The 12,888-nt window shown below is 43.4% G+C and overlaps 1 protein-coding gene across 2 annotated transcripts in view; it reads left to right on the top strand.

Annotated features, from left to right (window-relative positions):
• Positions 1 to 12,888, top strand: part of LOC137353103 (cyclin-dependent kinase-like 1) — a 53,419-nt gene that overhangs the window by 25,259 nt on the left and 15,272 nt on the right. For both annotated transcript variants that reach the window (XM_068019093.1, XM_068019092.1), the window contains exons 2-4: positions 4,786 to 4,907; positions 10,265 to 10,337; positions 11,502 to 11,592. In XM_068019093.1, the coding sequence (XP_067875194.1) occupies positions 4,786 to 4,907; positions 10,265 to 10,337; positions 11,502 to 11,592 (286 nt within the window). The remainder of the gene's footprint in view (positions 1 to 4,785; positions 4,908 to 10,264; positions 10,338 to 11,501; positions 11,593 to 12,888) is intronic.

Raw genomic sequence — 12,888 nt, forward strand, 5'->3', positions numbered from 1 at the left:
TTCCTCTTGGTCTTACTGGCCTTATTTACTAGTTCCCCTTCATTTATTTCACTTGCTGTCCTACTGCTCTGGTTCTCACCCCCCTGCCACACTAGTTTAAACCCTCCCGAGTGACGCTAGCAAACCTCGCAGCCAGGATATTTGTGCCCCTCCAGTTTAGATGCAACCTGTCCTTCACGTGATAGGGACAGAAAAGAGGAGAGGAAAATATAGTAGAGAGGGGTTTGAGGCAATATCAGAAGAGTTTATTGTTTAATGTACTTCAAGCTCATTTGATTGTAAGTAGTCTTGCTGTTCGTTGGGGCCCAGTGTTCTTCTTAAACCTTGTTCACATAGGAGACTTTTCTCTCTTTGAGGTTCACACGTTTTCACAAGATTCAGTTCTATGGGAAAGAGATGGAGGCAGGCAGGACTGCAGAGAAAGGTTTTGTTCCAACTGGGAGCACACTGCTTTCTGAGTTCAAACACTGTTTGCTCAATTTAAAATCACTGTATATCGGGTAGTCAGGTCGGGCCCATCCCGAGCTGATCACGCAGGCAGCATGCATGAAACAGGGTATAAGAAAGCGTGCTTCGAAGTGCTAGCTAGCTCAGGACTAAGTAGTCTGATCAACTACTTGGAGAATCGGATGGGGAGGACTGATCATCTGCTCCGTTCTGACTCTCGGATGAACCTAAGTAACCTAGCTTACATGGACGCATGAGTATAATCTCTGTTGAAGATAAGATTTTGAAACGCTGAATGAACGTGCTATGTGTGAACGATAATTTAGTAGTCTTGAGTCATTGATACCCAAAGTAAACCTCCAGACCAGTAGTGCAGAATAGACTACATACCTACTGAGCCACGGCTGACTCAAAGCTGAGAGGCATTGGATTCTCTTTCTTCGGCATTGTCAGCCAGGCAGTGACTGGCGAGTAAGGTGACATTGCTTTGTTGACTTTATTTTCTGTGTGATGAGGAGCGAGAGGCAATACTTTGAATTTCAGTCAAGCTGTATTCGGTGTATATTGTGTGAAACCAATATTTATTTATATTCCATCTCATTCATGGGAGGCCTTGGAGAAGATTTTAAAAAATGCATGAGCAAAGTCACAGTATTCATTGCATTAAGCAAGGTGTCTTAGTGTTACAGCCCAGGGTGTCTCAACCGTTTGACTATATAATGGGCAGTAAAGGTAAACTCCTTGTTATAAGGAATGCAGGGTCTGCTTAGAGTAGAGACTGATGATGCAGAACATCTAGTGCAGACCCCGGATTGCTGTCAATGGATTACTGCTTCCTGGGCATTCTTTGCTTACTTTAGAGAGTTTCTGTACCTCAGGATTTACTTGAACATGGAGCAGGGTTTCCATTTGGTATTATTTAGAAGACTTGGCAAAGCAAAGTGACAATTTAACCAAGGTAGTGACAATTTACTGACTGAGAATGGGTTACATATTGTACCCTTACTGTGAAAAGCTGTTATGACCCTCTCTGTTCCACCTTCATTAAAGCCTCTTAACAATCTCTCTGTATTACACAGCCCACCCTGTAGGGCTCTCCATTATAAACAGCACAGTGGTGCAGTGGTTAGCACCGCAGCCTCACAGCTCCAGCGACCCGGGTTCAATTCTGGGTACTGCCTGTTTGCAAGTTCTCCCTGTGACTGCGTGGGTTTTCGCCGGGTGCTCCGGTTTCCTCCCACAGCCAAAGACTTGCAGGTTGATGGGTAAATTGGCCATTATAAATTGCCCTTAGTATAGGTAGGTGGTAGGCAAATTGAGGGAAGGTGGGGATGTGGTAGGAATATGGGATTAATGTAGGATTAGTATAAATGGGTGGTTGATGGTCGGCACAGACTCAGTGGGCCGAAGGGCCTGTTTCAGTGCGGTATCTCTAAATAAATAAATAAACCTCCCTGCTAGAGGAAATGTTTTATGATTAGATGTTCTCTCTATTCCTCAATCAGCTAGGTTCTTGAATCAATATAGTCAAGAAATCACAGATTTATTCAGCATAAGCATAAAGATGATAATATAGTAATTATAATATCTGGTGATTAGGGTTTCAAATTTGAGCCCAATATTCAGGTTGATCAAACCCTTCAAATCCAAATTCTCATTGCAGTTTTCTACTTTTTAATACATTTTCTCTGTCATGTAGCAGGGATAAATCAAACTCTCTACATGGTTATACCAAAAGTTTAAAAACAACTCCATATAAAGAGAAACTCATTAGAAAACAGACCTTATCAATAGTTTTGTCAACGAGCTGAATTCCTCCCCACTAACCAGTTCCTTTTTCCTTTTGAGCTAGTGAGATCAGTATCGGCCCTTTATTTTTGTAATCACACATTTCTGTCCTGTTGCATTTAATTGCAGTTTGACCATGTGAGTCTGTTCTGCGTCCCTCAACACTGCCTCGAATCTGGTCCTCCCATGCTACATAAGTTTTTAATTAAAAAGATAATGTTTTGAGGCATGTTTTTCCTGTGCAGGACTAGCTGGTGCCCTTGAAACTATAATCAGTGCTTATGGATTCCTCAAGCTTGTGAATCGTCCCTACTTGCACATCTCCCATTAAGACACGTTATCTATCAGGCCATTACATGAAATGTGTGCTGCAAGGGTCAGTAATTAGTTCAAACGTGTGACCATAGTATCAATTAAAGAGAACGAACTTGCATTCATACAATGCCATTTATGACCTTCGGACAATTCAAAGTGCTTTACAGCCAATGAAGTACTTTTGAAGTGTGGTCACTGTTGTAATGTTGGAAGTGCAGCAGCCAATTTGCGCACAGCAAGTTCCCACAAACAGCAATGTGACCAGGACCTGTTAAGTATCTGAAATGGGACTTGAACCCACAATCTTCTGACTCGAAGGCTAGAGTGCTACCACTTAGCCATTTTAAGATGTTACAATTTAAGTATCTTGCTAGCCTGCTTAACAAACAAAAGTTACTACAATATCAAATCACTCCAGGTCAGCAACAGAATATTCTGGTTAACCCCTTCCTCAAGCTCTTTATTTCTTGGAATGTGGGTCGGACTGGCAAGGCAGTACTTAGTGACTTCTCAGCCACCCTGAGAGCATTGCGAGTCAACATAGTATAAGACTGGAGTCATATGTAGACCAGACTGGGGAGTGATGACTCTTTCCCTAGATTGCTGTGGTCCAATTTGAACTCCTGACTTACAGGTTGCTCGTTTCAAGACAGTAACCACAAGGTAACCTTTTCTGATCCTCATCGTGGGGCCAATGGCCAGCTGATGTGACTGTCATTTGTGCTTGCAGAACATACCCCCCGACTACCCATGGAGGTGCTAAGGTGCCGCAAGGTGTGATATGCACTGTGGCTCCTCATTGGTGCAACACACAGCCCAAGATAGTGTCCAAGACACTGCAGATGTCTCCCTTGACAGTAGCTGCCCATTTTATCTGAAAGGTTACCAAGTGTTCATGAGGCACAAGTGTCTTCCACAGCTTCATCTGTCCCATCTTGTGAAGCTTGGTTTAGTCAGTAGACATTCTGGTTTAGTTACCTTGTTGCTAAGTTACAGCATGGTGAGGACATAGAATAGTCAGTTGGATAATACCTTCAGTTTTCTCTATCAGTTGTGAGGAGCAGTGACCTGTTGACTTTTACTGTAACTCATGCACAAAGGAGCACTTTATTACCACTTAAAGGTCTCCCATAAAGGCTACGATTCAGGCTCTCCATGAGCCTCTTGTCTCCATCTCCACTTGCCCCCATTCATACTTGTTAAATCAGCTGGACATTATCTGCAGCTAGTTCTTGTTTCTAAGCTTCAAATTCCAGCATGGCAACCAAGGCCAATCCCAGGCATCTTGATGGATGCCAACCATTGTGTGCTGAAACCTCAGGGATGGTAAGGACGAATGTGATCGTCTGAAAGGTCCCTTTCTTCTGCTGTACCAAAATCATTTGTTTATTTTAATTGGTCTAAAATTGTGGTCAAAATGGTGGAGAGGGGAGCAAGCATGTTCACTCTTGATCTCTCCCAGTGCCATTTCAACCCCAATGGGACTGTTTTAGTTCTAAATGTACAGAACCATTACACTGAGACTGCATCTCTACACCACATCGATTCTGTTTATTACTGATAGAATCCCTTCCACATGTTTCAGGATGTACCAGAGCACTTCACAGGCAACAAGTTTCTTTGAAAGTGCAGTAACTGTTTCTCTGGGCAAATTCAGTGGTAACAAATTTCTGCAGAGCAAGATCCCACTAAAAGCAAATGAGGTAAATGACCGGTTAATTGATTTGGTGGTGATTGTTGGCCAGGACACCAGGGGAATTCTCCATCTCCTCTTCAAATAGTGCCTGGGATCTTTTACGCTCACCTCGGCAGGAAGACCTGCTTCTGTTTAACATCGTGTCTGAAAGACTGCACCTCTGACAGTGCGGCAACTCCCTCGGTACTGCATTGGGAGTGTCTGCCTATGTGATGTGCTCGTGCCTCTAGAGTGGGGCCTTGGTATCCAGGGTGAGGGCACAACCACTGAGACAAAGTAGCATTCAATTTCTGGGAATACTGAGTAAAGTAATGGGGAAAAACTAGAAAACACAGGTCAGACATCAATACGAAGGAAAGACCAATGATGTATCAGGTATCTGATGGTGGGGTCTCTGTACAGGTGCTGACTGACCTGTGTGCTTCCCGTAGCTTCTATTTTTATTTCAAGGATAAAGTTAATGTGTCTGATTTAAGATGTAACTGCAGGTAGACTGGGCCTGGGGCACTTCCTCTGCTACTGCCTCTTTGTCTTAACAGCAACTCAAGCACGTGAACCTGGTCAACCTGTTGGAGGTATTCAGACGGAAGCGCAAACTACACCTGGTCTTCGAGTATTGTGACCACACAGTACTGAATGAGCTGGACAAGTACCCAAGGGGGTGAGTGAATGATGCCCCCTCCCTTTGCTTTTAGAAAGCTGTCCAACTTTGCATCATTTTCCTTTTTATTAAAAAAAAAAATTCTGAAAGTTTCTGCTTTCCATTCTGAAGATGAATTAAAACAATTTAGTTTCTAGGCTGCCATCGTATTCTTAGTGGTGTGATTGACGCACACTCTGTCTTGCTCACCAGCTGTGCTATTGTACTTGCCATCTGTGAATCGTGCTGCTGTGCCAGAATGAAGTTCACACATGAGACACAGAACAGTGTGTCCTGGTCAGAGCATCAATCCTTAATCACATACAAGACAAGCCCCTACTGTGACTGTAAATTTCTGTCTCCTGTACACTAGTATGTATGGTACGATCACACCCTTTCTACGCTGGTATATCTTAGGATGAAAGAGCACTGGAGGAGGTCATTTGGCCCATTGTGTCTGTGCCAGCTCTTTCCCCATAATTTTCCCCCTTCAACTAATTTCTCCAATTTCCTTTTGAAAGTTAGCAAATTTGCTCCCTTTCAGGCAGTGGGTTCCAGATCACCATAACTCACTGCATTAAAAAATTCCTCTGGTTCTTGTGCCAATTACCTACTTTAAATCTGTGTCCTTGGTTACTGACCCTTCTGCCACTGGAAACCGTTGTTTCTTATTTCCTCTATCTTCATGATTTTGAACACCTCTGTCAAATCTCCACTTAACCTGCTCTGCTCCAAGGAGAACCACCACAATTTATCTGGTCTCAGCACGTAACTGAGGTCTCAAGTCCACTCTAGAAAACCTCCTCCCTGCCTATAATGGACTCTCCTTTACTCCAGTTCTTTCCTCCAAGCTCTGTCCTCAACTCATCAGAATCTGTTTTCAGGCTATCAAACAGCCTGGGTTTGTCGCAGTCTCTTGTTTAATTGTGTTAATGTCAAGGAACTGTTGGGATCGTGGGCCCTTTGGGGTTAGAGGTGGGGTGAGGGTTTGACTTGGACAAGCCAAAATGTATAGCCTGGGACCTATGTAATTACCTGCTATATCTGAGCTAGCCCAGGTCCTTAATGGAGAATATGGTTCCTCGTTCTCCATTAATGAACCACTGTAAACAATATTTTCTACCTAGGGTGAAAAGGTGATCACAAAAGCCATTGTAAAGATATCCTCCGCTATGTTCTGCAGATGAAAGGTTCTTTTCAACTGTATAATCCAGTTATTATCAGTGATTTTTATTTAAATTTGTGCAGTCACTTAGTAATAATGGTATTGCTGCGTTCTGGCAGCAAGGGTGGCGCCAGGGGCTGGCTCGGGGCTTTTGTCATTGCACGTTATCTGGGAGTCATTAGCTGGTTGCCGGGTGATACATTGTGCATGGAACTTCAAACCAAGGCCTAAAGGGGAAAGAATTCTGAATGTTCAGCTGTGCGCAGTTAAACAATGAAAGGAAACCATTTCAAAAAGCCTGAGGAGCAACAATAGAACAGAAAGGGTATGAGGAAAAGGTCAATCCATGCACAGATTGAGATATATGATCTGAATTTTGGCTATTTACTCTAGCAGAGGGGCCTTGGGGGCACTGAGCTAGGATGAGAGGCTGCTGCCTGATTTTGTCTGACTCCACTTAGTTTATTGCTGATTACCCATCAACCGTTACCCTGGAGTACCAAACACACCCTAGCTTCAAGGATGATGGACACTAGTTTGCCATTGGACAAGGACTAAAGCCCTGTAGGTCAGAACACAAAGGCTAAAAAGGAGAGCGATGAATTTGAAAAGTTGTGGTTGGGTTGGTTTTAAAATACTGTAACTTGTAGGAAGAACGCAAGACTAAAGACTAGCACATGACTGCTTTGCCCTGATCGCTGCAGCATCAGATGTAGCTGCACACTCAACAGACAAGACTGCGGTGATTCTGGGCTTGGTTTGATCCATCAACCCCATTCCTTCTAATAACTATGAACAGCTGTCTCTCTCTCTCTCCTCCCTGCCATTGGTCCATTGGACTACTACGAACTTATTTCATGTGATAAGCAGGCTAAATGGCTCCGGTAGGCCTGCAGTGACATTCCGCTGACTCCAGAGTAAGGACAGCCCCCTTGTATTCCAGTTATGCCGATGGAGGCGAAGGGATGCGTACAGATAGAAAGAGAAAGAGTCAGTGGGGGTGTTTTTTGGGGGGGGGGGTGGTAAAAAGAGGATGAGTGAGAGCAAGAAACACCCAGTGTGTGGAGGGGAAAGCCAAGTACAGCAAGGCTGTTTAGCAGTTGCCATGTCAACGGCACTGTTTGCTCCTGCACCGAGCATATTTACAGTCAGAGCTAGGTTCTGCACAGCATACTAACCAGCGGGCTGCAGGGGAAGCAGTGTAGTCTTAATCAGCTGAGGGAAAACAATTAAACGATGGTTCCTATAAAAATCTGAAAGCTGTCATTAAAAACTGTCATTTGCAATTTTATTTCCTGAGGGAGAGGCCTGCTCACTGAGATGAAAAAATATAAGCAGACTGGAGTTTAATTAATGCTGGACAGCTGAGAAGAAAATGGAATAAGGATGATCGAGCAGGTTAAACTCTTATCTATAAAAAAACAACAAACAGCCCTATTTAGGACGTAATGAAGAACTGCTTATATATTCCTGACCTTTCACTTCTGGGATTTTGGTTGAAAAAGAGGCCCACTCAGGTTCAACAATATCTCAGTCTCGCTGAAGGGAAGGGGCTGCACTGGGCAATGTGTGGATCAGATTATAACCTAGTGAAACTAGAACAATTTCTTTTCCCTCTTGGCCCAAAAAGGGCCCAAAGTGAAATATCAGAAAATCTCAAGAATTTTTTTTAAAACAAAGGAACTGGTGTATATGCGTCACACTTTAAAAGTTTTGTTTTATTTGGTGCAAAAACAATGAAAATCCAGTCATTTTTTTCTGGACCTGAAGAGAAGCCAAAGATTTAAAAGCAACAGCCAATGTACAGAGAAACAGTTACCCTCTAATTGACTATAAAATATTCCTAATTACAGCAATTAGACAGAGTGGTCTCAATGGGACACCCACCTTAGCAGCAGAATAATACATTGCGCACGACTTGGTCCTTGTACATTATAGGACGAGAGTAGACCATTCAGTCCCACAAGTCTGTTTTCCCCATTTACTTAGATCACGGATGATCTCTACTTCAACTCCATTTGCCCAGCTTTGCTCTATGCCCTATTACGATCCCATTAGGGGCCATTAACTTTTAAAGAGAAAGTCAAATTCCCAGTTATTCCTGAAAGAATTATGTCACAAGATTTCAAGTTCTAAACAAAAAAACTTTACTGTACAAGAGTTGAACAAAGCAAAATGCTACTAACTTAGCACTACACTTTGGAAACACATGTACTTTCAACTTAAAACCTAACAGAACATGAAGACGTATACTTTACACTCTAAATCTCAATAGAATACTCCTGTTTGACTGTTACTTCTACTCCAAATGTTCCCCTGTACGTTATAGGATCTTGGCAATTTGTTCACTTCTCCTAGGACCAATCCAAAGTGTACCACAGCTCTTGGAGATTCACTTCACTTTTCCTTAATTTCTCAGCTGTCTTCCGAGATATGAGATCTCTGGGGGATTCTCCCTCTAGCATCCGGCTAGGCAAATCCTCCAGTTCTCTTCCAACAGCTCCTGAATCTGGACTTTGCAGCTTGAGCTTGGGCCTTAATCAAAACAGAAACACCCCTGGTTCCTGATGGCCTCTTCCCGAGTCCAGCAGCTTTCAAAGCCAACTGACAGCAAGCACAGAGATGATAAAACACCTGATCAAAGGTATCCCCCTGCATCATCTATCTCCATAGCGATGTGGTACATATAGGATGTCCCAGTTAGCAATTTAAACCAATTACCTCCAACTCCAAACCTCTCTTTGATTTCTGATACCCATATGAATAATTGATATTGTTAACAATGACAGAGCAATTTCTCTCAGATTTTCTGGCTACAACTCCCAACTAAACACGCCCACCTGCTATTTTATGGCTTTCAATTCTCTATCTCAAAGCACTCATGGAGAAATCTTTGAACTTTAAATCTTGGGTGGTCGGCAACCTTTTGAAATTCTCACACTATACATTTAATTCCCCAAAACTAAAAGTGACTTAAAATATTAATACAAACTGTGAATTAGATGATTGTAACAGACCCTTGATACCCTGAGCCAACAAAAAGCTATCGATCTCAGTCTTGAAGATTTCAGTTGATCCACAGCTTTTTGGAGAAGAGACTTCCTGATTTCCACTAAACAAATGCTTCCTGGGTGCTTCAGTCCTGATTAGCCTAACTTGAATTTTAAGATTATTTTATGATTATGTCCCCTTGCTCTTGATTTCCCTACTAGGAGAAAAAAAATGAATGCACTATTCTAGACGGGGTCTGACCAAGACTCTACAACATATGCACCACTTTGCCACCTTTTGGTTGTTGGTTTAACAGTGTGGTGTGTTCTGGCACACTATTGAGGTGTTTTGACTTGGTTCCCACCCACCTACCCACCCCTCCCCCAGTTGCTGGTGGATTAAGCTGCAGTACTGTGCCACAAGATCTACAAGTAACTGCCAATGCACAGAGAACCAATTATCCTCTAATTGACCGCAGAAGATTTTTATTTACAGCAATTGGATCTAGAGACTGGTACTGAGCCACACAGACCTGAAAGTCTCCGGTTCAATGGATGTGAGAAGAGCAAAACCAGCCAAGGTTCCTGTTCTTGATCACTATCCAGTGGCATCTCGGGAAGAGTGTGCGCGTGCGCCTGTGTGAGTGCGGTTGTGCCTGTGTGAGTGCGGTTGTTGAGTAGGGACAAGATGGGACGCGGGTATGATTCCTTCCACGAATTGCATGTTGTTCATATATGCGGCGTGCCCGATTGGGACGATTTGCCGGAGCCCGAGCAAGAGGTTTCAGAAGACGGAGGGAGAAAATGAGAGGGGTAAAGGTTTAACTTCTCAATGGTTCTGGAACCTTCCCTACAGCAGCTCTGCTGCTGCCAGTCTGTGCCCTTTCTGCTATGCCCACTGGCTCGTTTAGTTTTGCACGACAGTAATTCATTTGTACCTCAGCTGCCTCATTTGCATAGAATCGCTGTGGAGGCCTCAGTAAAAAGGATAATTAAATTGTTGAGTGAAAGGAGACCTTTGTGGCTATTAATATCAGACACTTTGCAGCTAGTGTCTGGCACTTTAAATAATGCAACACAACTTCTTTAAAAAAAAAACAATCACTCCAGCCATTGTTACATTGACACACTTGAGCTGGTCTGGTTCAGTCTAGTGTAGGATCAGGTCTGAAGTGAGATGTGATTGACAGGACTGTTTTTTTTTCTCCCTCTCTCTCTTTCAGAGTTGCAGAGGATCAAGTAAAGAGCATCATAAGGCAGACACTGCAGGCTGTCAACTTCTGTCACAAGCACAACGTAAGTGTGACGGAAAAAATGTTCTAGAATGGTACCAGGGATGAGCAGCAAGTTATGATCTGGAATGCACTGCCTGAAAGGGTGGAAGCCAATTCAATAGTAACTTTCAAAAGGGAATTGAATGAATGTTTGTTTGAAAAGGAAATATTTGCAGGGCTTTGGGGCAAGAGTAGGGAGAACGAGGCTAATTGAATAGCTTAAAGAGGCAAGTCTGGCTAAATGTTGTCTTTCTGTGTTTTAAGATTCCATGAAAAGGTTTAGCTGGTGTGATGTGTCAATGAACTGTTAGACAGCATCCTTCCCCATTCTGCATTGCACTGATGGGTCAGTGAGTAAACGCCAGCTTCATCCCTGGCCCCCATTGAACTCACTGACCTTGGGCTACGGTTGGCTCGAGTTCTGGAAGAGAAAGGTGGCCAGGGGTATCTAACATTATCTGGCGACTCCCCCGCTGCTTGGACTGGCACAGGCTGGGCTCTGTGCAATGCTGCTTCCACCATGATGGAATATCCTTCCCGTACTCTGTACAGGCTCATCTGTGGAGATGTTCCTGGGATGTAGACAAGGCCACACTTGTACTCCATCTCCAGTTGCCCTATGAAGCTGGCTGTACAACTGGATTGGCTTGCTTCAGAGCATATTGAGTCATATAAGTAATGCAGGATGGGAGTCACATGTAACAGGGTGGAGTGGAATCTTCCCTTCCCTTCAATTGGGTCTTTAACAAAATTTCAGCAGCTTTCATGGTCAGTTTCTGGTGCAGTTCAGTTTCAAAACCTCGCCATGATGGGATTTGAAGACCCCAGGGTTGCTACTCTAGTACCAAACTTCCAACCCCACCATGACCACAGTACTGTTGGGACTGCCTCTAAATGAGATGAGTAGGGCAGTGCCAGTTTGATTCTATATGGGAGCCACGGGTCCACAGCACAGAACGCCCATTGTGCATTCTGCGGTAAATAGCAATACATTTCAGCTCACGGTTTCAAACCTTTGGACTCGTGACTAAATTACACACGCGGGATCATGACGCGAGTTAAATAGAGCTAAAGACATTGTTATCTGAGGTGCTGAATCTGGGTGTGACAAGTTACTCTTAGCTCTCAAGCGCCACAAAGTTATTTACAGCAGCTGACTGACTCTCAATGCCTGTATCTATCTCAGTGCATCCACAGAGACGTGAAGCCAGAGAACATCCTCATCACCAAGCATGGGGTAATCAAGCTCTGCGATTTTGGCTTTGCGAGAATCTTGAGTGAGTTTGTTTCCCTTCTCAATCTTGAGGCACCAGAGCCTGTGTCAACCACATATATTACAGCACTTTATTTAGTTTAGTTTTTTTAACAATTAAATTAGTCATGATGTTGCAATTCAGGATCTCAAATTATGAAAACCAATTAGGTTAAAGCACTGAGCAGATATATGGAATCTTTTATATTTCAACTGTAATGGTTTGTAATTACTGATGTGAAAGAACTGTACATTTTTTAATAATTCCAAATTTCTCCTAACTACCGCATACTGTTGCTGGCATGAAATTATGATTAGCTGTGCAAAAGATTCTGAAGGAGAATAATGTGGGTTAATATTAATTTAATATTGAGGATGTGGTTGGGTGCTGGTGGGTAATTACTCCGTGTTAGGGAACAGGAAGGGAGATGGGGCCCAAGTCCACTTCCTCTCCCTACTTGATCTGAGCTCCATTGAGTCTGGAAGTGTTGTCCAGATAAACAAAGAATTTGTATTTATACAGTGACTCACTACATCAGGACATCCAAAAGTGCTTTAAAGCCAATAAACGACAACAGTAACAAAACTTCAAAAAGTAATGTAGGAATTTTTTTTTTTTTAAAAAGCATCAATTCTAGGCTGACACTCCCAGTGCCAGTAGTGAGGGAATGCTGCCCCGTCGGAGGTACCGCCTTTCGGATGAGATGTCAAACTGAGGCCTCGTCTGCCCCCTCAGGTGGTCGTAAATAATCCCACAGTACTATTTGAAGAAAAGCAGGGGAGTTCTCCCTGATTTTGGAAGGTCGAATTTGAATGCAGAATACAGGCTTAAAGACAGGATTCTTGGTCGTGTGGAGGAACAGAGGGATCTTGGGATCCATGTCCATAGATCGCTCAAAGTTACCACCCAAGTTGATAGGGTTGTTAAGGCGTATGGTGTGTTGGCTTTCATTAACAGGGGGATTGAGTTTGAGCCGTGAGGTTATGCTGCAGCTCTATAAGGCCCTGGTTCAACCACACTTGGAATATTGTGTTCAGTTCTGGTCGCCTCATTATAGGAAGGATGTGGAAGCTTTAGAGAGGGTGCAGAGGAGATTTACCAGGATGCTGCCTGGACTGGAGGGCATGTCTTACGAAGAAAGGTTGAGGGAGCTAGGGCTTTTCTCATTGGAGCGAAGAAGGATGAGAGGTGACTTGATAGAGGGGTACAAGATGATGAGAGGCATAGATAGAGTGGATAGCCAGAGACTTTTTCCCAGGGTGGAAAGGGCTATCACCAGGGGGCATAATTTTAAGGTGATTGGAGGAAGGTTTCGGAGAG

Source organism: Heterodontus francisci, chromosome 40, assembly GCF_036365525.1.
Source record: "Heterodontus francisci isolate sHetFra1 chromosome 40, sHetFra1.hap1, whole genome shotgun sequence".
Lineage (NCBI taxonomy): Eukaryota > Metazoa > Chordata > Chondrichthyes > Heterodontiformes > Heterodontidae > Heterodontus > Heterodontus francisci.